Consider the following 27500-nt stretch of genomic DNA (forward strand, 5'->3'; position numbering starts at 1 on the left):
TTAAAAAATTAAGCATATCAACTTCAAAATCTTGTAACCCATTATACCAATTTAGGAACGTAAGTCATTCTTAAATGTCACTCTTCCAAGGTCTGTATATTGTATATTTCTTTTATAGATTTGTGACTTCCACTCTTCTATATCTTACAAGAAATGTTTCAGAAGAGTACCAACAGCTCCATTCTGTATTTTTTATCAAAATATTATGTTTCATTCATCAATTGGGAAAGGTGATAATTATGTAAACAATAGTCTTATTAGTCTTCTTATTTATTTAACACTCATGTCTTGGGACTGCAGAGAGCAGATTATGCCTGAATTCACACAATAAAAGCTCCAGAACTGGGGCTCCCATGGTGTTTCATAGCCCCAAGGCTCATTTTACTCCTGTTCTAGTCTAAACTGCAAGTGATATAAAATCAATGTTATTATAAAAGCAAACATTGCCCAAAGCACAATGGGTGTCAATTTTGGCTGGGTGCCTTTATGTGCCACTTAAACAATTACGTAAGGAATATTTGTTGGAAATGAATACCTCAGTTTTTTAATGAAAAGATTTTGCTGTCAACTAACAGAATTTCAGAAGACAATCAGCTTGCGTTTCATAGATTACAGCAAAGCTTTTGATACATGGATCATGAAAAGCTATGGTTGGTTTTAAAAGAAATGGGCATGCCACAACATCTGGTAGTTTTGATGCACAACCTGTACTCCTTATAGGAGGCTACTGTTAGAATATGGAGAAACAAAATGGTTTCCAATTGGTAAAGATGTCAGACAAGGATGTATTTTATCTCCCTACCATCTCTTCAACCTATACGCAGAACATATTGTTAGGAAAGCTGGATTAGATTTAGATGAAGGTGGAGTGAAAGTTGGCGGAAGGAACATTAACCATCTGCGCTATACAGATGACACCACATTATTGGCAGAAAATAGTGAAGACTTGAAACAACCACTGCTGAAAGTTAAGGCAAAAAGTGCTAAAGCAGGCTTACAGCTGAACATCAAGAAAACAAAAGTAACAACTATTGGGGAATTACACAGCTTCAAGGCTGACAATGAAGAAATGGAAATTGTTCAAGGTTTTCTATTCCTTGGCTCCATCATCAACCAAAAGGGAGACTGCAACCAAGAAATCAGAAGGAGATTGGGACTGGGAAAGGCAGCCATGAAGGAGCTAGAAAAGATCCTTAAATGTAAGGACATGTTGCTGGCGACCAAGATCAAGATAATTCGTACCACAGTATTCTCCATTACTATGTATGGGTGTGAAAGCCAGGCAATGAAGAAAGCTGACAAGAAGAAAGTTGATTAATTTGAAATGTGGTGTTGGAAGAGTTTTTTTTATGACTACTGTGGACTGTTGTAGACCAAATCAAGCTGGAACTCTCCCTAGAAACTAAAATGACTAAACTGTTGTATTTTGGTTACATTATGAGAAGACAAGAGTCACTGGAAAAGACAGGAATGCTAGGAAGTGGAGAAGTTGAAGGAAGCAGGAAAAGAGGACAACCCAACATGAGATGTGTTGCCTCGATCAAGGAAGCCGCAGCCCTCAATTTGCAAGACTTGAGCTAGGCTGTTAATGACAGAACATTTTGGAGAATGTTAATTCATAGTGTCACCATAAGTTGGAAGGAACCTGACAGCACTTAACACACACACACACACACACACACACCCCAACCAGAGAGACACTAAAGTCAGATAATGCTGACTTTTCGCATACCATGAATGAACATTACTTTTAAGAATAATTTTGGGAGAGGAACTAATGCTGGAAGCACTTACAGAAATCAGCTGACCAACAGAATCTCATGTGATACTCCCGTTAAAGAAAACTATTCAAAATGGAATGCATATATGGTCACAAACTATTATGAAATGTGGGAAAATCAACACAACATATAATGGAAGTACAGAACCACTGACAAACATGGCAACAGAAACATGTTTTGTAAGTTGGATAGCAATCCAGCTCTGCCTCACACACTGTACAAGTGCAGATCAAGGGAGGTGTCCAATTGTTACAGCAAAGGGGGAGCATGACTGAGGTGAGTCAAACACTCTTTTTATGTGTGCTGCAGCACCTCCATTCCCCTAAGGCACTTTTACCCCAGCCACGCTCACTTCCTGTCCTGAAGCTTGCCTTAGGAGAGGGGGGGGGAGGGGAATACACTGTGGGGAAATGAGCCACAGAGGGAGGAAAGGTTTAGCAGCCTCTCACCCACAGAATCCTTTTGCTCTAAAACGCAGCCCCCCTCTCTACTTGCCACTTTGCATGCAATTAAGGCAGACTCATCTCCTACTGAAGTCATGTATAGTTTCAGAGACAAGTTTGAATATCAGTAAAATCTCTGATGTCTATAATTCAGCTACTCTTAAATATCGAAGCAGCTGAGTTGGGATAATACATCTACTATGATGGACAAAAACCTGTTCTCTTATAAATGAAAATGAATCTTTTGTAAAGTAAATGATTCCCACAAACACTTAGAACATTCAACAGAGCAGCACCTCTGCAAAGCTACTTCATTTTCCAGGTGGAACATGGAGCTTGTACCATGAAAGACAGTGCAGGTGTCCATTAATATGGAATGTAGTGACTTTAAGACAATGGGCATTCAGTGGAGAGAAGTGACCATGGAGATGGTGCCAGAACAACAATGTCAGTAAAAATGAATCTCTGCCTAGATAAAAGTACCTCCAAATTAACCAGCAGTCAAAAGCTATGCAATTATTTTTCCAGAACACCTATCCAAGTGTTATGAGGTATAACTAAGTAACCATAACAAATGCTTTTAAAGACATTTTCTTGCCATTTAATCTGGAACATATTGAAGAATAAGGCTTTGAACTTTGCTGTAAATATTGCCCTACAATTAAATCTTTGCTCACCCTACAGAAAACTGAATATTCTAATTTCTTATTAGAAAAATTCTTTCCAATCCAGTTACAGTGCTCCATAAATATAAAGGAAATATAAAGGAAAAACAAGTATCTAACATAGTACCATTATGGCTTTAAATAAGTATGTGCACTTGATATTATTTATATTCCTCATGCAGATTGCTTATATGATATCAGTTGGGAAAATGGGAAGTGAATTATTTCCTTTTCAGCATTTTCTTTTTATAGGCATAATACTACAATGTTCTGTTTGGCCTCATATATGTACTGTTTGTGTGTTTTACTGTTTTGATAAGATCAAGATCGGTAGCCGTGTTAGTCTGTCTATAGCAGTAGAAAAGAGCAAGAGTCCAGTCACAACTTAAAGACTAACAAAATTTGTGGTAGGGTAGGAACTTTTGTGAGTCACTGGTATCTGAAGAAGTGAGCAGTGACTCACGAAAACTCATACCCTGCCACAAATTTTATTTTGATAAGAGTATTGAAGGAAATATGATGTTGACTGTAATTAATGTATCATATTTGAACAGCCTTACAACTTTATGTATCTATAAACTTTTTAAAAACAACTTACTTTTTTGGGAATTGTAGTACATTTAATAAAACACAAGACAAAATAAAAACCCACAAATCTATATACAGCATTCATCATTTTCCCCAATCCATGCTACAAAGTAGCCTACGATACACTCCTTTCCCATTTTAATTTAATATCTTAGTAATAGTAGCTGCGGTGGCTCAAGTGGTTAAGACGCTGAACTGCAGGCTGTGGAAGGTCAGTAGTTCAGCAGTTCGAGACCCGGGTACCGCATGATGGAGTGAGCTCCCATCTCTAGTTCCAGCTCCTGTCAACCTAGCAGTTCGAAAGCAAAAAATTGCAAGTAGATAAATAGGTACCACTTCAGTGGGAAGGTAACAGCGTTCCGTGCGCCTTGGTGTTTAGTCATGCCGGCCACATGACCACGGAAACGTCTTCGGACAGCGCTGGCTCTTCAGCTTTGAAACGGAGATGAGCACCGCAACCCTAGAGTCGGATTCGACTGGCTTTCGAGCAAGGGAACCTTTACCTTTAATAGTAGTGATCACCAACTGCTGAATTTTACGATAACTGTCTATATTCCCTGTGATTTGTGCTTAAATCCAGATTAAAAACGTTTTTAAAAGACATATGATGTTTTTCAATAAAACAGCTCATCACTCATTAAAATTAGCATTTATTCTAGAAAATGGGTCACCAATTGCTTATTTGCATACAGAACATTATTTACAACAAAACATTTGTAACATTTATTTCAACTAGTACTATGGCATCTTTTGTCTTTTTGGAACCCTGATTGGTAATCTTCTATTCTGAGTTTAATTTTCTCTCCTGTTGAGATCTGCTGGTTACTAGAAGTTGCTATAAAGGCTCATTCAGGCTAAAAACCTTTCCTCTATCCCATACATGAAGCCTTCAATTATTGCCTGCTGAAGCAGACAGAATCCTATTAGTAAGAAAGACGATCACAGGATGCAATGCCCGGCCCTAGCTGTATGAAAATAATTAGCCCAAAGTTGACAAATGTGTAATGAATTTGTGCAGTGAATGTATGTTAGAAATCTTCTGTAAATTAGTCTGCTAATCCCAAATACCAGGGAAGTTACAACACGTAATTTTATATGGTGTTCAGTCAAAGACAAATGCAAAGGATCAATAACATTAATATCTTATAACTGCTCTAAATCCACAATGAAGAAGAAGGTGCAGTCAAGTTACAACTGACTCATGGCGACCCCATTCATGGAGTGTTCCAGGCAAGAGATGAGAAACCGTTTGCCATTGCCTTCCTCTGCACAGCAACCCCATCTTCCTTGATCTTCTCTCATCCATGGCTGACCCTATTTAGCTCCCAAGTTCTGACAAGCTATTTGGGCTGCTAATCCACAATGAAAGTATTATTTAGCAAAACTGATATATTGTCTTTCTGCCCTCACAAGGGTCATTAAGTACCACAAATCAGAACGAACTCAACCCATATAGGTCTTTAAAGAAACCAATCTGTGACATCAAAACACTACAGCAGTTGAGAAAATAATTTATTGTTATAACAGAAATACTTTGCAAAGGAAATATGGAGATCCAAACCCTATGTAACTTGACAAGTCCACATAGGAAATAAAACCAAGGAAGGTACTTTTGCAAGTGAGAATCAGTAGGATGAGGGATGTTAAGCATCCAACCATCTGACTGCTACTTCCTTGCAAATGTTCCCTTGCTCTGGTATCATCTTGGCAAACATGGATGTGGGAACATAGGTTTCCTAAGAGAACATGACATTCCAACCATGGCTTAAATCTAAAAATATTGTTGTTCTGACTCAACAATCTACTCAGGGCAGTCACAGCACCCCTACATACACTGGTTTCAGTGAGAGATGCAAACTGAAGCATAAATCTCATTTTTTGTGGCTTGGCTCCATCCACTGAAACACACAAAGAACCCGATGTGAGCACAAAGAACCCAGTGTGAGCATAAAATTCACATAAGCAACATGAAGGCCAAACTTGATGTGATATTGGGATACATAAAAACATTTCCTGCCATTTCCCCCCAGGCTCAAGTATATGTTTGGGTGCATGCACATGTTAGAGACCAACTGAGGCAGCAGTGTAGGGAGAGGGGTTCAGCTTTTCCTTCCCACCATTTCCCTGACTTTAGGCCCTGGAGTTATTTGTCCCACGGGGGAAGGAAGATATCATATGGGGCAGGGGATAGGAAAATAGTTTGTTGGGCTTAACCCCCAATGAGAGCCATAATTTGGAGCACTTGCAGCACTGGTAGCTGATCTTAAGGCGCCCCCCCCCCCAAAGATCTGTTCATAAGTTTCTCAACGGCTTGTCTAGCATACATAAATCTTTTGGTTAGAGCTTAATTGTCATTATTTTACTGCACACTTATATAAAAAGACAACATACAACTAGAGTTTGCCCCCAAAATTTACGTTTTAAAATATAATTCCATGTAATCATGAGAGAATTTTTTCAATTAAGTTTGGATTTTTGGCATGTCTGTTGAAAAGAAAATTAAGATATTACAAGTGTTAACCATCCAGTAAAACCCACTATAAATTGCAGTTTATAAAACAGAATGGTTCCAAAAATTAGTTTGTTTTGCTGAAATTACCTTTGGTGATTTATAGTTAAAAGCAATTGGTTTGCAAATGTGAAATGCATGCTGTTTAAAGAAATAACTCATAAAGCCTTTTTACTTTTTCTAAATGAAAGATCAATGTATCTTGAACATTCTAATTTCAGATATAGAAGCAGTGCTGTCCTCTAGTGGACAGCAAAAAGGATGGTAGCAGAACCTATTCTGATTCCCTTAGTATCCAAAATGGCTTTCATATATATTTTTGAAACTGAAGAACTCTCATTCATTTCTACTAAATGGATATTTGGGTTGAAAAGACTCATAATTAGTAAAGCTATGGTGGGATAACACAACTTGATATCTGGCACCAACACTTTTACATAAGGGTAGATTCAAAAGACCTGGTTACAATTCTTATGTACATACAGGCTTTTATATTTTTCTCATTAAATCACCATAGGAAGGTATTTGAGACCATGAAACTGGCCATGAACACCAACATATTTATTGAAACATCTAATGGTTATTTCTATATTTACAACACTTCATTTTTTACAGCACTGTGGAGTGAGATGTGCAGAGCGTTTTTGTAAGAAGTGATGATGAACACGTCCTGGTTCCTTACTAATTATTTGATGAGTGTAAGGCCATGGGTTTTAAAGTAGATGGTCATTAACTATCTTGAAAATTTTTGAAGGTCATTACTGACTTCAGAAAGCAAGTATAAGGAAGGTGAGAATAATTAATACCACATTTAGATAATTTGAAAGCTGCATGACATAACAGAAAGGACTCTACACTTTGGAAATATGTTTTGCTTGAAAATCAACACAGAAACCAGGGTAAAATAGTTAAGGTCTGATACAAGTCTAGGTTAAAGAATGACTTCAAATAGAATGTTAACACATTTAGATCAGAAAAGCAGAGGCTTAAAAGTTACTAGGTGTATTAAAATTTTGGAATAGGCTTCTAGGGATCAGTTGTGTGAGCAAAAAACCTCACAGATGCTGAAGGATGTTGACAACTTTGACATGAACACGTTTGGCAGAAAACTTACTTCAACCCAAATCCTCAAACACAAGGCAAACACTCCTGATCAGATCACCTCAATGTTTTTGTTTAATGTTTGTCTCAATTATTGTGCTTTGCAGCTTTGCTCCTGATTGTTGTGGCACTGCAGTCAGTGGCATCAATATTGTAAAGTCATCACAAGAACTGATCAAAAGATTAATCATCCAGGTTCAAGGTCAGACATTGAGTGACACTCTCAGAAGGCATACACAAACACCAGAGTAGTCAGTCTCAGCTCAAAAATCTCCAACATTTTTCTTTTAATTATGTGACTTTTAACAATTGGAGGAGACAACTGTAACATGGCAGTATGTACTAGTAGAAAGGGACACATCTGAACTGTTCAGATCCAAGCAGTCTAAAATTACTGGCTCCCAAGACCTTATAACTGTTCATGGAATTTGAGTCTCTGGGAATCACACAGGTATTCATAGGAACATGACAAGGCATAACACAGCCATAATATGTGTCTGTAATTATGAAGTGACTAGCAGTAAAGCCCGTTGTGAAAGCAATTCAACGGGATCTAGAAAGAGGCTCTGGGGGAGTGCTCTGGCTTTGGGCAAACAGTGTCAATTTGCTGTGGTGACCTCAGCAGGGTATAATGACAGAGTCCACTGTTTTCTCCAGAGGAACTGATCTCTGCTACCTGAAGAGCAGTTGTAATTGTGAGTGATCTGTAGCCCTCACCTGGAGATTGGCAGCAATTGTTACCCAGGACAAATTGGCTGGTTTGGAGGGTGTAGCCTATGGCATTCTACCTGTCTGAGGTCCCACCCCTCTGCAAACCCCACCCTCTCCAGGCTCCACCCTTCAAATCCCCAGGAATTTGTCAGCATGTAGTTGGCAACCCCATCTCCTTCCCAGCTAACCATCAACCTACCATTATCTGCCCCTTTGCCTTCAGCTGACTTCTGCCCTCCCTTCTGCAGAGCAAGTGTAATTCTGAGTGCTCTCCAGCCCTCACCTGGAGATTGGCAACAATGGTTCCCTATGTGGGACTGACTGGTTTGGAGGGTGGAGTCTATGGCAGTGTACCTGTCTGAGGTCCCACCCCTCCTCAAACCTCACCCTCTTCAGGCTCCATCCCTCAAATCTCCAGGAATTTCCCATCTGGAGTTGGCAACCCTATCAGGACTGACCCCAATGTGTTTTCTCCCAAAGGCCAAAGTAGGTGACAGGACCAAGCTTAGTTGCCTACCAACAGGCACTGAGGGGAATGTAGGGTTGCCAGCTCTAAGGAGGGAAATACCTGGAGGTTTGGGGGGTGGATTCTGTAGAGGGCCGGCCGACGGAGGCCTCGGCCTTCTGTCGCCCGCCTTGCCCCCCCAATCTCGGCCAGTTGAAGAGAATGGTTTGATGGCTGCTGGGCCAAGATTGGCAACAATAGTTCCCCAGGAGCCCCATCGTAAATGCACCAAACAATTCCTAAAGATTTTCCGAAACACTACTCTGTCGATAAATTGCAACAGTTTGAATTAGCACCAAAGCTTTAAGAGCTCTCCAGCTGTTACCTGGAGAGTGGCAACAGCTTGTCTGGAGTGTGGGCAGTATGGCATTGTATCTGTCTGAGGTCCCCCTCTTCCTCCTCCTCCTCAGACCCCACCCTCAGCAGGCTTCATCCCTAAAATATCCTGGAAGTTTCCAACCTGGAGTTGGCAACCCTATGTCCTTTCCTGGCAACCATCAGCCAACCTTTATCTGCCTGTCTGTCTTAAGTTTTACAAACCCCCCCCCCACAGCCTCTGCCTAGGGAAAGGGCATCATTCTCCTCTCCCCTATGAGGTATGTTATGCAACTGAAAATTCCAACTGCCTGGGGGGGGGGGAGTTTGAGGTGTGGAATGGAGTGAAGTCCAATCAGCTTCCATATGCAAATGACCTTGGAACGCTGGGCGGGACTGCACAAAACAGCCAGTCAACCCAGCCAGTGTCTTCTGAGTGGCAGTTCTTCCGGCCTAACACTAAAGGCGGGCATTTTAGAATGTTGGTCCCCAATATTCAATTATTATAAGGGAGAGATAGCAAATGCTTCATCAGTACAAGAATGCACTTGAGGGTGGGACAATGACTTTGAGTCCAAGAGTAAAATTAAAATTACAAATAAGAATACGTTGTCAGAGGAAAACACGTGTACCATGATGGAAAAATGCCTTGACAGTACACGTTGTTCATGATTTAATCTTATGTTTTGGGGTTCTTGTGGACCTATTAATTTCTTCTAGGAAACAGACAGCCTGTATAGGAGACTCACATTTACTACGTAGGGGAATGGATAGAGTTGTAGACTGGGCTGTAACTCAGTCAAGAAGGAGGAGGAGGAGGAGGGGAGATTGGATTTATACCCCGCCTTTCACTCTAAGTCTCAGAGAGGCTTACAAACTCTTTTCCCTTCCCCTTCCTACAACAGAAACCCTCTGAGGTAGGTGGGGCTGAGAGAGCTGACAGAAACGGCTCTTTTCAAGAACAGCTCTGACAGAACTATGACTTGCCCAAGTTCATCTAGCAGCAGGAGTGGGGAATCAAACCCAGTTCTCCCAGATTAGAGTCCGTGCACTTAACCACAACACCAAACTGGCTCTATTCTACAAACTTGTCCTAAGGTGGTATTGGGGGGGAAATGGAGACCAGAGCTGACAACAAAAAGCAGTTCTCTATGGCTGTATTTTCTCAGCTGGCCTCAATTGTTGGGAAACAGCCCAGAACCGGGCCCATCAGGGCTTGGAGGTGGCGCCCCCCCAACTGAAGGAGGTGGCAGGTATGAGTTTCTATGAAGGATCTCTCTATCTCTGGGATCTTATGTAGGGAGTAAATCTGCTACCCTGTAAGAATGCCTCCTTGTTTTCACGTGTACATTTGTAAATAAAGTAAAAAATTGGGGGAAAACCACTACTAAATTGCTCTCTCTCCTCCGAAGGGTACCAGTCTGGATTAAGTCCTGCTACTGTTAACTTCTCACTGCTCTGAGAGTTGGGGTGTACATAATATGGCAAATTGATTACTGCATTTTTCCTCATATGTAAAGAAGGCTGTTCACTCAGTTGTATCACTGTGAATAGGGGACTATAGCATGCCTGCTTCAAAATGAATTACTGCTAGTATTGTTCACAAACACTTTAATACCAGTTGCCTCAGTAATAAATAAAGCAACAAAAACACAAATTCCTCATTGTCAGGAATCTTTGTGCCAGTTTCTCTCCTTTGACTATTCTTTCCTCCAGTCCTCTTCTGTTAGGATCTGTGCTTCTTCTCTTCCTTAGCCCTTGCCTCTGTCCACTGGCCCTTCAGGCCTCTTATTCCCTTTCCACAGTTACCTTCTCCTTTCCCAAGCCTCTGAACTGGTCTTGTCCCATTCCCTGTATTCCCTCCCCCCACTTCCACCATACTTCCTTTCAGATCATGTGGTGCTTGGGAATTTGTTGATTCCTTGGACTGTTCTAGCGTTGAGAACTGAAAGTATGCTAATATGTATAACTTTATACTTATTGCAAGTTAGGGGTACTGAAAGGAACGGCAGGGAAATAAGCACCTAATAGAAGACAGGCTATTAAGAGGCCTTTATTTCTGGCTTGGTCCCTTCCCCCATTTTTTCCTGAACCTGATTTTCTCCACTCTTACCAACATACACAGGCAGTCTTGAACTGGTCAGAGTGCCCTTAAAAGCTTATAGCATCCTGGGCTAGTGGGAGGGGGGGGGAATTAGGGTTGTTGACAGATGCGTACCCTAGGGTTGCCAGTCACCCAGCAAGGGATACTTCACCTGCATTTCTTGTTTCCTGCCACTGCTTAAAGACTCAAAACTGCAGCATCACGTGTTAACAATATGTAAAGGATATACTTATAATAATCACATTCTTTTTCTTCTTTATATTATTACCTTTTACAATCAATTATGTATAGTATTTTATAAAATCAATACTAATAGATTATGATATTTTAAGTGTAAAGTCAATTTGATACAAAACATAAACTATAAATTACATCCAAAATACGACGTTTGTCCCATAGGACTATAAGTCGATGTGGAAGTCTTGAAGGTAACAAAGATGGAAACGAACTGCAAGACAACAAGAACCAGTGTAACCTCATGTCTGATGCCTTCCTCAGGTCTTACAGAATCAAAAATGTGCAATTCTATTGTTTTCAATCTGTTGATATACAATATCACTCCCAAGTGTTTTCATCAGATACAGCTCTCAGATAATAGAGGGAATCACCAATCAGATTTTTTTACAGACGTGGCACTCAGCCTAACTGGATTCACAGCTGGCATGATTTTGTTTGAAGACTCAACAGGAGAGAAATGGCCACCAGGCTGATAGAATGTTGTCACTTCCAGGAAAAACTCAGAAGTGACATCACGCCTTTCTAGGAATTGCCAGAAATGCTATGGTTTTACCAGCATGGGACATGCTGGCTGACAGTCCACCCTCACCCCCACCCCATTCACTGCTGGTTATCAGGCCAGGCCTGACAACCTTAGCATACACCATTGCATCTGTTCTACCAATCCTAACCTCTCACACCATTACTTTTAAAAAACTGATGCTCACATGTCTTCAGCATTCTACAGTGTATAGAACATGCTCAGTGCTTTATTAAGCTGTTTCAGATTTCCCCCCACTTCTTAATAAAATTTAGACGGTAATATTTTTCTGCATCCACAGGGAGTTGACTTTCATAAACCTCTGCCTTGTTTGTACAGGGCTCCATTTTGCTGTTCTACTGATAGGGTTTCAAGCATGAATTGGTATTAAAGGGAATGATATACCTGCGGGACCTGGCGCAGTTCCGCAGGGCCTGTAAGACGGAGCTCTTCCACCAGGCCTTCGGGTAGGAGCCGCCACTATCGTACGATCATTATTAACTGGCCCTGGGAAGAGACGACAGTGCCACGTGGAACTGATAGCACTGATTGGATGTACCATCTTAGACATGCCATCTTGATGAAAGATTTTGTTTGGAACATCTAGAGCACTTAATATGTTGTAATTCTGTAATAATGGTGTTTATGGTTTTAATTGTTTTTATGTGTTGGCGTATGCCTATTTGTGAGCCGCCCTGAGCCCGCGTTGCGGGGAGGGCAGGCTATAAATTGAAATTATAAATAAATAAATAAATAAATAAATATAAATACCTATGAGATGCCACTCTGCTCTTGCAGAAACAACAGTTGAATGGAAGTGCAGAAAAGTAAAATGCGCTATGGGCAATCTCAAATGGTTTGTACAGGAAAAAAACCCCTTTGCTTCCAATGTATAACTGGTCAACATAACTGGAAGTGTTTTTGTAAATGCTATTTGTAAACAACCAGAAAATTCCTGCAGATCTATGCAAAAATCTGTCTACCATCCCCACCAAATGTATGCAGCTAATAATTTAAAAGTAGGCTGTACGAAAGAAAACTAAGGTAATAAGACCACATATTCAGTAACTCATTAAGTGCCACAGAGCTCTCTCACACAAAAAAATTACCGTATTTGAGCCTGGTTACAACATTTGTCTCTGAGGTAGGTGAAAGAATTTTAATTGGAATGGCCTTTTGAAGAAGAAGAAAAAGAAGAGTTGGATTTATCCCCCGCCCTTCACTTGGAGCCTCAGAGCGGCTTACAATCTCCTTCCCTCCCTTTCCCCACAACAGACACCGTGTGAGGTAGGTGGGGCTGAGAGAGCTCTGAGAGAACTGCTCTTAAGAGAACAACTCTGAGAGAACTGTGACTGACCCAAGGTCACCCAGCTAGCTACATGTGGAGGAGTGGGGAATCAAACCCAGTTCTTGAATAGAACTGAGCATGCTCAATGCACTTGAGAGTCAGACAGAAAGACAGAACAGAGATAGATACATAGTATTCAGAAAGGGGAACATTTTCCAGTGATTTATTCTCTCTTGGATTCCTTGTTGACCCACACCTTGTTGTAAGCCTGTACTATAACTACATTTTCCACTTCCAGGAGAAGAAAAGGAGAGGGTGATGTCTTCCCTTCCACTGCAGATCCCCCACTTTCCCCCCACACTATTCCTAGGGGGAGGTTTGAAAATTTGCTTCTATAAGTGCTTCTCTACTTATAAAATAGGATGCCTAAAATTAACAATAATTTAGTTTATCAAAAACATAAATGTAAAAGTATAATTCTTTTATTCACAGTAATTTCTCATTTCTATAGCACTTTTAATATACTTTGATCTCTAGCTTGGCTTGAATAAACTCACTAATGCAATCAGTTTAAGTTCTAGTTTAATGCTGGGTTCCAAACAAGGATTCTAAATCAGTTTTGTAGCTAGCTTGTTAACTACGAATTCTCATTTACATCTGGATGTGAAATCTTTGTTGGGTCAGTAGCACTGCACCTCTCAGCCTCATGTATACAGACATGGCTGCACAGACTAGAAAAAACAAGGTTGCACTTACCTGTAACTGTTGTTCATCAAGTGGTCTTTGATGCAGGCACACAAAGGGACTGTTCTTTCGCAGGCAGGCCACAGATAGGAGCTAGCAAGCTTTATTGAGAAATTTCTAGAGCCCAAGAGTGCTCCCCCTCCCTTCAATCAATTCAAATTCAAATACCTTTTATTGGCATACAATATTAGAAGCATTTACCAATAATACAATCCCAAAGAAATTATAAAATAGATAGTCGTGGCTATGTCAGGCCTAATTCAAGTTGTCACAAGCTACATTTGACCATACAAAAGATGCCTGAATCATAAAATAAATTGGCATTCTAAACTTTTAAACTTCAGTTTTTAGACTTATAACCTCCCTTCAATCTTCAGCATAGCGTTTCCCACCCAAAGGGTCACGTGATTGAGGAGGGGGAGCACTCTTTCCTCAGCTCTACCTTTGCTGCCATAAGGAGTGAGCATGGATAGAGAAGTCCACAGTGGGGAAAGGAGGGAGGGATGTGTGCCTGCACAGAAGACCATTCAATGAATAATGGTTACAGGTAAGTGCAACCCCGTTTTCATCTTTGTGGAGTAATTCCGAACAAAAGTTGAGGGCGTTGACCACGTGGCTGCCTTGCATACATCCTCGAGAGGTAGACTGGATGAGAAGGCTGCAGAAGAAGCTTGAGCTCTTGTAGAGTATGCAGATACAGTATTTGGACAGCTCCTACCTGTTTCAGTGTATGCTGCTTTAATTGTGGAAACTATCCATCTAGACAAGGTCTGTGCAGAAGAAACCTTCCCTTTAGCCTCTGAAACAGATGAATAAATTCCTGTCTGTCCTAATTTTTTTTAAAGAGGAAAGGCTTTCTAACATTTAACATGTGCAGCGTTCTTTCTGCTGCAGAATTAGGGAAGGGAAGAAAACTGGATCCTGACCCATATGAAACCAGGACACTATCTTAGGGAGGAATTCCAGACATGGCCTCAGAACCACTTTATCTGTATGGAATTTTAGAAAGGGAGGGTCACAGCAAAGCGTGCTTAGTTCTCCTACCCTGCTGGCAGAGGTGATACCCACCAAAAATGGCATCATATGAAAGAAAAGACAAATCAGACCTCGCCATCAGTTCAAATGGTTTATAAATCAATCTGGACAAAACTAGAGATAAGCTCCATTGAGGAAAGGTGGGTACAGATTCAACAAACATTTAGGAAACGTTTGGACTTCACAGTAGCAAAAACTGTGGAACCGTTTACTGTCTCATGAAAAGTTGAGATAGCAGCTAAGTGGACCTTAATAGATGAAGCTGCTAAGCCTTCATCCTTCAGGGTAAGGAGGTATTAAAATATATTATATATGTCACAGATTACTGGACCGATCCATTGTTCCTTTGCCCATATTGAGAACCTCTTCCATTTATACTCATACAACCTTCTTGTAGAGGGTCAGTGGTAGTAGGGGTTGATCAACTAAGCTGTTAGGTGTAAGGATCAGAGCCCAGGGTGGTGGACTGGGCCTACCTGTATAAGGTCCTCCTCCAATGGGAGGGATTTGTGAGTTCCCCTTGCCAGGTTCCAGAGCCGTGGGAACCAGACCCATCTCAGGCAATAGCGTGCAAGAAGTATGCAGGCTGTTTTGTCTGCCTTCAATTTGGCTACCACCTTGTGAAGGATACCAAAAGGAGGGAATGCATAAAACAGGTACCCATGCCAGCACAGCTAGAGTGTATCCCCAAGCGAATTGAGGTCTGCTGCCACCCTGGAGCAAAAACGGGGCATTTGGTGTTGGCTGTAGTTGCAAAGAGATCTATTTTGGGGAATCACCATTCATGAAAAATTGGATGAAGGTAATGGTTCAAGATTGACACACTACGGTTACAGACACATGCCTGCATAGGATGTTCGCTAAGGTGTTGTGTTGCCCTGCTATGTGTATGGCTGTTAGATGCATGTCGTGCTTTATAGCCCAACACAAGATGCAAGATGCTTCTGTTTTTAAAGTGATGGATCCTGTGCCCCCTTGCCTGCTTATGTAAAATTTGCTGTTGTGTTGTCTGTAGCCAGGAGCCCTCAATGACCTTGAACAAATTCTGTAAAAGAAGCAAGAGCATTCCTTTTAGCCCTAAGCTCCAACACATTAATGTGTAGCTTAGCTTTGGCTTCAGACCATAGGTCTTTAGCTGTGTGAACCCCACAGTGCACCCCCCAAACTGTTAAGGAGGCATCTGTAAATATTTGTGTTTCATGTGAATGGGTTCCCAACGCGGTTCTCCTAAGCAGATGCAGAAATTTGGTCCACCAAGTAAGAGTTCTCAGGATGGATCTGGTAATTGAAAGTCTCTTTCATTCTGAGTCTGAGACTGGATAGAATTCTCATAGGAACCAGTTTTGGAGCAGTCTCATTAAAAGCTGCACATGCGGGGTTGCTCCTGTAGTGGATACCATATACCCTAGTAATCTTTGAATGTTTCTGGCAGACTGAATCCTGCATGCTAAGAATTTTTGGGGCCAGTGATCTAATACGTTTAGCTCTCAATAATGGTAGGAATGCCCTTCCCTTTATTGAATCAGTATTAGCACCGATGAAGTCTATGGATTGAGTAGGAGAAAGATGAGATTTCTCTTCACTGGTAAGGAACCAAAGATTGTTTAGGGTTCACAGAGCACAATCTAAATCGTTCCTCAGGTTCTCTGGGGAGTTGACTATAAAGAGCCAGTCACCCAAGAATGGGTAGATGGTACATTCCTGCAGCCTCAGGTAGGAGACGACCGCTGAAGTACACTTGGTAAACACCCATGGTGCTCACGCTAGTCTAGCAGGCAAGACTGTATATTAGTGCATGGTGTTCTCATAAAGGAACCTGAGGTACCTCCTACAGCAGGGGTGGCGAACAAGTTCGACAAAAAGAGCCAAAATTTTAAACTGTGAGAGTCAGAGAGCCACACCACGCAGTGACCTGCCAAAACAGACAAACACTCACACAAAAGCATATACTTAACAATAATATATCAAACACATAATAACATTTGTTACCTTGTTGGAGTGATGGGATGATAATCTCAGTGGGATATCTGGCATCTTTTGTTTTCAGTAATCTTCTGCAAATCAGGTTTGTATTCAGTTGTAGCCACTCGGAGCAGTTCCTTTACATGAGTGTCAGTCAGAATGGACCGGTGCTTTGATTTCACGTGTTTCAAAGTAGAAAACAGCTTCTCACAGACGTATGTTGACGAGAACATAGACAGCAGCTTGAGAGCGGCTCTTTTTACACACGGGTATTTTTCAGTTGGCACAGCTCTCCAAAACGTAACATGGCCTTCCTTCAAAAGAGATTTCAGTCTATCGTCCTCGCGTAGCTCAATCATTTCTAGTTCACTCGCTGCCTCATCAGTAACAAGTGGGGTTTTCAGGCAGTCGGTGTCAGCATTAAACGGGTCGATGAGAAAAGTGATCTGTGGTCTTTTTTGGTCCAAGTCCTCAAACCGCAAAGTAAACTTCTCTTGCAGTTGTGTAAGTTGTTTCACGTATCCAGCTATATCTGTTTTAACACCGGTCTTCTGCAGGGTGCTGCGCAAAGAAGGAAAATGGGATAGATTGCTGTTTTGAATGTGTGCTTTAAAAAGCTTCAACTTGTTTACAAAGGAGAATACACTTTGTGTCAGCTCAGGAAGAGTTTTTAATTTCCCCTGCAGGTCCACGTTTAGTTTATCCAAGTGTGAAAGCATGTCCACTAAAAATGCCAAATCCATAAGCCACTCGGGGTCTGAAAGCAGAGGATACGTTTTGTTCTTCTCTGCCATAAACAATTTTACTGTTTCCAAAAGCTCAAAAAAGCACGAAACTACTTTGCCTCTTGAGAGCCATCTCACTGCGCTGTGCAGTGGCAGGTCACCGGGCAAGTCTGCGTCAAGTTCTGCAATGAGGTTCTTGAATTGCCCGTGATTAAGGGCGTGCGTACGGATGTAGTTCACAATCTCCATCACAGGCTTCATAACGTGGTCTAAATTCAGTGTTTTGGACACAAGTTGCTCACGATGGATGATGCAGTGGAAGTTCCAAAATTCAGGAAAGGCGTCATCACCTTTACAAAGACCCACAAGTCCATTTACTGAGCCAATCATCGACGGTGCTCCATCCGTGACTATTGCAGTGAGTTTTTCAAAAGACATATTTGCTTTTTTAAAAACGGCAGTCATTGCCTCTTTTATGTCAGTACCGCGAGTTCTGTCTTTTAATGCGACAATGTCGAGAAGCTCTTCTTTAATCACGCAGTCCTCAGAAACCATTCGCGCAAATATTGCCAACTGTGGCTTGTCTTGTATGTCGCATGACTCGTCTAATGCAACACTAAAATAAGCACATGCGTTCAAGTCTGCATGTAGATCTGACTCAATCACATTATTTATGTCTGCTATTCTGGTTTCAACTGTGTGCCGTGACAGCTGGAGATCATTGATGGAATCTTTGAGTTTTTTATTGTCTGGAGCCAAGGTTTCAATTACATCCGCAAAACACTGTTTTAGAAACTCCCCCTCATTGTATGTTTTTTTAGCACGGGCAATGTTCCACGCCACTTTATAGGATGCAAGGGTCACAGTTTCTCCATGCTTGGTTAATTGCTGAAACATTTGAGACTGTCTTTTTACCTGGCTTTTCAAGGTGCTCAATTTTTGCTTGCGTAGTTCAGTACCTTTGGGTAATTCCTTGTCAATATTAGCATGGAGAGTGCTAAAATGACGCTGAAGATTTGAAGCCTTGAAATGTGATATCATAGTATTGCATATTAAACACAGCGCTTTCCCATTCCGTTCAATAAAGAAGAAAGCATCTTCCCATTCTTCCAAAAATGTCCTGTGTTCATCTTCATATTTTCGTTTAGCTTTGCATTTTGCCATTTTGAGTGAGGGTAAAAATCTTGCAGTGATGGTGAGGGTGTGCTGCGTCCGCCACACGCAGCCTGGGGGCGGGACTACGCGCTCGGAGATCTCTCCTCAGAGGTCCCTCCTCAGAAGCAGCATAACAAAATCCAAACTTGGCAAAGAGCCACAGTATACAAAATAATGATAAGAGGCAAAGAGCCGCATTCATTTTGGCCGGGAGCCGCATGCGGCTCTAGAGCCACGTGTTCGCCACCCCTGCTATATCGAGTTCTACTCCGCTTGTCTTCCCTCTTCAAATCATTGTTTATAGTTCAGTCCTTTCCTTCTCCCAGCCACTTTACTTTCCTGTTTTGGACGCCGCCGCTTGGAGGTCTACTGCTGCTGTTTTAACTGTCAATACTTCTTCCTTTATATCCATTTTCCAGTTTAGCCAACAACTCTTTTATATCCGTACTTGCTGCCTTCGTGTTTCACAGTAACAAATATTTAAGTCTTTAAAAGCAAAAGCGGATGGTCGCGTTTAACATGGCTGGCGGCCATGTTCTCCGTATATTTGCCTCGGCATCGGAGCTGTAACTGGACACCCCCCACCTTGCCAAGAGCGGGGCCCCCAGAAAAAAGCGCCCCCTGCACCAGCTCCCCACACTCGGGAGCTGGTCTCGCCCCCCTGACAAGCAGGGGGGTCTGAACAAGGCAAATTGGTTCGAGCGGGGACGGAGCTCCTCACGCTCCCACCCGCTCGCTAACGCGCCGTACCGGAAGTCAAACAGGTCTGGGGAAATTCTTGTGATAATCCCTGTGAAGTGAAGCACCATTCTTGCCTCCCCTCAAAGGTTAATGTATATAATTACAGGTCTGGTTCTTCCTTGCTAATTAAGTGTTTTGGCCTGCCTGGCACCTTATCAGTCTAAGACCAGAGCCATTGGCTTTTCATGGGAACGTGTTCTTAGTGTTGGGATGGGGAAGACCAGGAGTGGTGATCAGTGTTCCCTCTAAGATGAGTTAGTGTGAGCTAGCTCACAGTTTTTTAGCCTCCGGCTCACACATTTTTTCTTACCACAGGAAGGATGGCTCCAGAGCCAACTAATTTATGCAGTAGCCAAATCACTCACTCACAACTTTCATGCCAGTAGCTCACAAAGTAGAATTTTTGCTCACAAGATTCCACAGCTTAGAGGGAGCATTGGTGGTGATATAAGATTCTGGAGAATTGTCCTGGAGCTGTGTTAGGATTGGATGTCACCATCACCTGACTTGAGAGGTCAGAAGTATAATTATAATACCCCTTCAGGGGCTTAGTTATCTGAGACTTCATGGACAGAGGCCTGACTCTATGCTTGGCAACTGCTGAAATTGTAATCTATGCTGATTAGAGGCCTTAATTCAGATGTAAATTCTGTACCACCTAACAAAATTCCTAAGTAGTGTTAGGTAGATAAAAGCTAACTTTATTGTTTTGTGTCCTGTGTGACTTGGTAATCTGTCGGCTATACTTATATTAACTTGTCTATTCTTCCATAAACTTTATATTTTTTTAATAACATTAGTCTGGTTACTTGTGTGCTCATGCCCTGGGAACTCACAGGGTCAGCCAGTTGACTTCCTTGATAGCCTCCCCCCCCCCAGTAATGAAGCAACCTCTTTGTGAGAAATGCCGAGGAATGTGAGGATGATCTAAGAGGTGGTTGGTTAGGAGGAAGAGAGTGAAATTAAATATATATGTATTATTGACAACACTCAGGCATCATTTATAACTGTTGACCAAGACCCATAAAATGTGGACAATCTGTCCAGGAAAAAGTTCTCACCAGCTAGCCAGGGCATTCCCCGACCCCCTAGGTTGTTGATTCCTGGGGGACTGGGAAGGTTCTTTATTCCTGTTTCTATTCTGCCTCCTACTCTGGGAATGTTGGGAGTACGGAAGTCTAAAGTATTGTTGAGAGAATGGAGGGGCTTGGTAGCTATATTCAGAGTATCTAAATAGCCTTGAGTAGTAAAACCTTTGGGAGTTTCTGGGCCAATACCTCTGTTATACTGCTGGTGAGCACTGGGGGTGATGACTTTGCTGTAATCTTATACTTTCAGATATAATCTAGAACTTCATCTGTCTGGTCGCTGAAGACCTCTCTATCCTCAAAGAGGAGGTCTTTGACTTTGGCCCTGGTGTCTGGTGGGAGGACTGAGGATTTCAGCCAGGAATATCTTGTTCTAATGATCCCTGAAGACATAGCCATACTGTGGCAATTGATGACATGCCAAGCTGCATTTAGTTGCTGTTTTCCCAGATTTTGGCTCTCTAAGATGAGAACCTTACCTAAAAGCTTCTTATCATTTGGGATAAGGTCACAAATTGAGACATCCTATCCCATAGCAGCATCTGGTATCAGCCCATTATGGTTGTAAAATTTGCCACCCGCAGTCCCATTGCCCTGGATGAATAGACCTTCTGGCCTAAGAAGTCGAGTCTGAGGCCCTCCTTGTCCATTGGTGCAGAGTGGGCACCCAACCATCCTCTGGCTGGAAGGACCTTGGAGACTAGGGAATGCTGAAAGCTCTTGAGTGCTGAAAGAGGTATGCACAACCTTCTTCTTTCATCTTGTACAAATTTTCAAGTTTCCTTGATGGAGCTGCACTGGAGGCTGATTTGGACCAAGTATTCATATCAATATCTTCCATGCATTGCAGAAATGGTAGAGCCATGAAACCCTGTGTTGATGACACAGCATTGGCTGGCTGTAACATGTCTCTTGTTATTGCAATTAGAAGACTGAGATGGTGGATACCATGGAGGAAACTGCTGCTGGTCCCATGAGCCCCATTGTGTGGGGAACATAATTGGAAAAAGGAACTAGGGGGTAATTTGTAGCAGCCCCTGATTCGAGGTTTCCTCCTCTTGTCATCCACATTGCAATGGAGGTTGTGCTTTTGGTATCTCGAAGACTTCCTGGTCCAAAAGCCTTGGAGCCTGGTGGTGCTGTGACTGATGTTGAGGCGACTGATGTTGAGGTGACACTGAATCACGATCAGTCATGACGATGTCTGGTTCCAAGACTTTACTCAGGAGCGATGATGACCTGGCAACGTGTTGACTCAGATGTGAAAGTGAAGATTGATTTCAGGGTGAAGGGCGATTGTCAGTGCTGGGGCGACAATTGGTGTAGAGGAGACAGTGAATGGTGTGGCGATGCGTGATGCCTGTTTCACCTTTTTCTTTAACTTTTTTGCCAGTGCCTCTGAGGCCAATCAAGTAACGGTTGATTTTTCGACTGGATGGGATATCAAGGGGGTCGGCACTAAGTTTGCCGATGGGGCCCTTGATCTTTTTTCTATGTTTGGGCATTTATCTGAATTCGGTCCTGGGGCTCCCAAAGCTTTTCCCCACAGAGCCGCTTTAAGTCTAGCCACTCTTCCCTCTCTATCCTTTGGCGTGAGGTGATGACAGGCAAGGCATGAGGTAGTATTGTGACCTTTGCCCAAACATAACAGGCAGGATTTGTGATCTTCATTTTGTGCCATTTTGGCTCCACATTCCTCGCACTAAGTGTCATCCTACACTTTTGCTGAGGAAAATCCAGTCAGATTGTTGGGATTCTTTTAAGTAAGTCAGCAGAGTATTAAGAGAGACTGAGTCCATGGTGTGTATTAAAATATAAAAGTTTACTATAAACCTAGACTGAGTCCATGGTGTGTATTAAAATATAAAAGTTTACTATAAACCTAACATGGGAAAAAGGTACACAGAATATAAAATAACAAAGAGCTAATATGCCGACATCCTTACAGCTAAAAGGTAAAACGGGAATGGCCGGCGTCTTCTTCACAATCAGAACAAAGAGGAAGAAGAGCCAATATGCTAAATACTTGACACATTGGTTTCCAATCAGACTAGCAAGTTAGCTCCAAAGTTCCCAGGCATTCTATTGTCTAAACAGATTGGTTACAAACAAACATGTGACTTCCTGTTGATCATAACAAACATCATTAACCCTGTAAATACTGAAGTGTTTTGACTTGTAACACCCAACACAGATGCACTGAGGAATATCATTCACAGCTCGCTTGCTCCGGTATGTCCTCTCCTTACGGTAGAAAGAAGAGAACAGAGGGAAGAGTGCTTCCCCTCCTCCATCATGTGACCCTTTGGGTGGGAAACGCTATGCTGAAGATTGAAGGGAGGGGGAGCACTCTTGGGCTCTAGAAACGTCTTGATAAAGCTTGCTAGCTCCTCTCCGAGGCCAGCCTGCGAAAGCGCAGTCCCTTTGTGTGCCTGCACAAAAGCTATGAGGATGAACTAGCCATTACATGCATTCAGCTATGAAGGTACTGTCTCAGGAATACCCTCTCCTCCATCCCCACTACCAATGATTCATCAAAACAAGATTGTGTTCCTTCAGCCTTTTCTGAGGAGAAACTTAAATGGCAACTCAGAGAAAAGATCTTGTTTAATTCAGTTTGCAACAATTTTTTTGTCCAGAGTAACTTCTGTTGTGTATCATTCAGTAGTAGGCAATGTTCCCTCTAAGCTGTGGAGTCTTGTGAGCAAAAATTCTACTTGGTGAGCGACTGGCATTAGAGTTGTGAGCGAGTGATTTGGCCACTGCATAAATTAATTTCCTCTGGAGCCATCCCTTCCTGAACTAAGACAAAAATGTGTGAGCCGGAGGCTAAAAAACTGTGAGCTAGCTCACACTAACTCAGTTTAGAGGGAACATTGGTAGTAGGTTCACATTCCTCCTACTGGCATACCTTTCTTACAAGAAAGACCTCTTCAAGCCACTGCCCCCACTCTATAACCAAGGAGAAAGCAAGTTTGCCATAAGCATATCCTTTATTTCTGTAAAGGAACAAGATTAGGGAATGTAGATGGAAAGCAAGAAAGAGAGCTGAAGATTAGGAAAACATCAGGTTTTTTCAGTTAGAAGATTTAGGGAATGTGGATCAGTGGCTAAAAAGAAAGGAGGGCTGATGAATGTTAGCTGATTGTGAAAGAGGAGGCTTTGCTTGCCCTAGACTTTTCCCTGCCTATTTATTGTAGGCAACCCATAGCTAGCAAGCTTCATATGCAGGGAGGATTTGCTAGCAGCCAAGCAACACATGGAAGCTTGCGGTAGCATTCAGGGATTCTGCTGAAAGGGGGGAAAGGAATTCAGCACAGGGTTGCCAGTCCCCAGTCCTGGCAGGGGTTCCCCCCAATTTTCAGGGCTTCTGCCTGCCTCCAGCCAGCTGTCCAGCAGGGGAAACCCCACCCCCAAACAGAAACGTTACTATGCGATGTCCCCAACACGATGATATCACTCAGAAGTGACGTCATCACGTCGGGGGACATCATCATGTTGGGGGACGTCATGCAGTAAAGCTCTGGTTTGAGGGCGAAACTCTATGGTTTGAAGCTGGTTTTACCATAGAGTTTTGCCCCAAAACCACAGCATCACCACGTGACATCCTGATGTGATCATGTCACTGCTGGGTGACATCATCGTGTTGGGCATGTCCCAGAATGCTCCCCAAGTTCCCCTGCCAGTGCAGTGAGGGGACCTGGCAACCCTAATTCAGCAGTAGGCTAACCGTGGATTATGAACAAACTGTCACCTTATATCTATCTAGCAGACTATCCAGGATTTGTGCAACAAACTGATTTAAATAAATCAGTTTATGGTGACTTCTAAATGCAACTATAGTATCCAGAGTGGGAAGATATGGGTTGGGGGAAATTTTCCCAATAACTGATCCTCCTACACTTTTTCATAGGCACCCAACGTATAACTATGGATTTGCCAAAATATAAACAAATCACAACCCCCTTCATAGCAAAATAAAAATATGTTTCTGTATAGGATCCGGCCCCCACGCCTCACTAGGAATGAGGGAAGGACTCCTATATTAACAATACAATAACCACCATGCCCAGCTCCAACACCTCCTTAGAGATGCACTCTTAAGATTTAATGGTAGCACAGCCAGCTAGACACGAGGATTTAAGGCTTGGAGATCAGTTACCCATCAAACAGACAGTATTTAAACAAGAAATAGTTTTATTTATCACAGAACTTAACACAGACAACAGGAAGTACTGAACACAAGAAAACACCTATGGCCCTCTGTGGCCCTTACTAAACATTAAAGATCTACATAATTACCAGGATGATCCCTAGGCAAGGATGTCCAAGTATACAGTCCATTGGAATAGTCCAAGTATCTTTAGAAACAACAGCTCCATTATGCAAGCACCTCGCCATGTGCTTCACATGGAGTCCTTTGTCTGCCCAAGCCTCATGGCAGAGACAAGCAGCTCCAGAACAAGTCCACAGACAGTAGATAGCAAGAACAGATTGGCAAGCAGAAAATCTGAGCTTGTGTCTTTGGGTTCAGACTAATAAGGGCCAATTTCAGGATTCAAATGACCCGGGCCAGGAGCCAATGAACACGATCTGAAATTGTCCAAGGGTCTTGAGTGGTCAGTAGTATTGAAGCCACACCTGCAGAATGTGATTCCAAACCCTAACCACTCCCTCTAACCACTCCTCCATGTGGTACGTGACTCCTGGCAGCTAGGCCTAACTAGGCTCCAGTAGGTCTGCCAGAAGTGTGAAACATGTGTCGTTATATGACAGGGCAATTGAGCAAATGGTCAGGCATAGGAAGCTAGAACACCAGGGGGTGAGAGCAAAAGGCATTCCAAGGGGAAACATGATGCTACATAACATTCAAAGGGAGACATGAGGCCTACAGGAATTAATATTTCTATACAGTTTCTTTACTATAAGAGTTCTACTTACTCTTTATTCACACTTTTAATTTTAATGCATATTTACCTTGTTTGCATTAACAATATGCTAATAAAACTAAAATCTTCATTAAAATGTGAATACAGTAATATTTAAATGATGAAAATTTAAAACAACGAGATGCCTATTGTTAGGGGAAACAATTATATGAATAACTTTGGGATGAGGTTGGACACCCAAAATCAATTAATCTTACCCCATCCCACTATGACCCCCACCCTTTACTCCACTATTCTCCTGAATGTCAGGGACCATGTTTCAGGAGAGGCATAGTAAGCTTAAGTGGGTGATGGGAAAGCTTTGTATATAAGTGGCAACTCTGCTTGCAGTTGGTTGGATACAGTTCAATGGACCTGTATTCCTACAGAAATCCCACTCTTAGTTTACCTGTGTATGTTATCTTCACCAGAAGGAACAACACCAAGGTTTGCTATGTTTACCACCTTTTGCAATATTACAAGACGAGTGGAGTTCTGTGGTGCAACAGTCACTGTGGTAGATGTTTCATTCATGCCAGTCAGCCTTCCTGAAGTAGTAAAAGATACAATCCATGTAATCAATTTCATAAAGAAAAAATTGACAGCAGCAGTATTTCACTTATAATAGAAGCAGCCACCTCCAAACATAAATAGTTTATATATGAATACAAAAGTTAATTAATCTGGATTTTAAAAAATGCATATGCTTAAAGGCTTCCTCAAAACTTAACACCTATGTATATAAAACAAAAATATCCAGCATCTGAATAGTTTATAAACAATATATAACTAAAATTATACACTGCACAAATATCATGTACTGACTGTATGTCAGTATATGATTTTGTGAAGTTAATACATTGGTTAATCCATATAAAATTATCTTTAAATACACTGTTCATTTACTAAACACATAAAACAATTTTCCTTTTAATCACATGGTGATAATGCTACTCTATTGAATTAATTTTTAAGGCAATGTTCTAATTTCAATATTTTAGCAGCTCCCCTTTCTGAGGAAGTAATTGTTCTCAGGCTGTTTAACAGCCAAAAATAAAACTGATCACTATTTAGCATTTTACAAGTTTAATGTATTAGTGTAGGAGTTTGAACAAATCATTAAACCAATAAAAATACACCAAAGACAAAATTCAGTGTATAACATACTTCAAAGAAGTCAGAATCTAAATATGCATTTAATGAAGTAGATTGTTGCCTTAAACTTCATATTTATTTATTTTTGCTGTCAAGTCACAGCTGATTTATGGCGACACTGTAGGGTTTTCAAGGCCAGAGGTGGCTTGCCATTGCCTGCCTCTGCATCCAGACCCTGGACTTCCTTGGTGGTCTCCCTTCCAACCAGGGCCAACCTTGCTTGGCTTCCGAGATCTGATGAGACTGGGCTAGCCTGAGCTACAGGTCAGGGTTTTAAACTTCATACTACAATAAAGTACCACAGGACTTTGCTGTGCAAACAGGCAAGGGATTAGGATGCTGGCAGTCAACAAGCACATCCAAAAGGGCAATTAGATCTGCCTTACACAGGCGAGTAATAAAAGAGTATTGTTAGGCATGACAGGTACAACATGCATCTCTGGAAGATTATTATGATGCTTAAACTAGTTTAGTATAATTTTGAAATAAACATTCGTAGCACAAATGGTAAAGAAAAGAATCTAGTAAAGGTTTATTGCAGAATGATTTATTCAAGAATCATGATTAGTTTGTTTTTTTTTTTTTAAACAGCTTTAGCTGGGAACAGTACATTCAGTTACTGATGGTTTAAATTTTACATTAGGAAAAATGCGTTGAAAAAGGTACATAAGCCATCTAAGGCTGCTTTTAAGCGAAGCACAGGACTGACATAACACTGCTGAGAGATGTGTGTACTCATTAAGGATTTAAACCTTCTCCATTAAGCTCTATTGAAGAGCAAATGCTGAATAAATGAATGCAACTATGTTTATGTTAAAAGCCTGTTTCCCCGCAGCATGTAATTAAAGGAAATGTTGTACAAAGCCAGTACTTTTGTCAAGCTCCTGTAAATGGAAAGATGGATAGTGCTCACAGAACTGAATGCATTGCTTCATATTTAACCTTAACACTCTTGTCATTAATGGTTTGTCTAACTTGTTCTATAAAGACAAGGTACTGCTCCATTGAAGTAAAATTAAAAAAATCAACTAAACCATGCTTTTCAGAACAGAAGATTCATTATCGTTGACTAATGTATTGGCATAAAGCAAAGTAACATCCTATCAAGTAAGGCACACATTCAATCTGCCTTACCACCCCCCTTTTATTTTTAACTCATGCTGTTTTATTGTTATAGGCAATTTGTACCACTCAGCATGA

General features: G+C 41.6%; 1 protein-coding gene across 1 annotated transcript in view; it reads right to left on the reverse strand.

Annotated features, from left to right (window-relative positions):
• The window catches only part of AP3B1 (adaptor related protein complex 3 beta 1 subunit), a 340812-nt gene that overhangs the window by 1949 nt on the left and 311363 nt on the right, over positions 1 to 27500 (reverse strand). The window contains exon 26 of the mRNA XM_015419569.1: positions 25555 to 25693. Coding sequence (XP_015275055.1) covers positions 25555 to 25693 — 139 coding nt within the window. The remainder of the gene's footprint in view (positions 1 to 25554; positions 25694 to 27500) is intronic.

The sequence above is a fragment of the Gekko japonicus genome, unplaced genomic scaffold (assembly GCF_001447785.1).
Source record: "Gekko japonicus isolate JY-2015 unplaced genomic scaffold, Gekko_japonicus_V1.1 scaffold206, whole genome shotgun sequence".
Classification (NCBI taxonomy): domain Eukaryota; kingdom Metazoa; phylum Chordata; class Lepidosauria; order Squamata; family Gekkonidae; genus Gekko; species Gekko japonicus.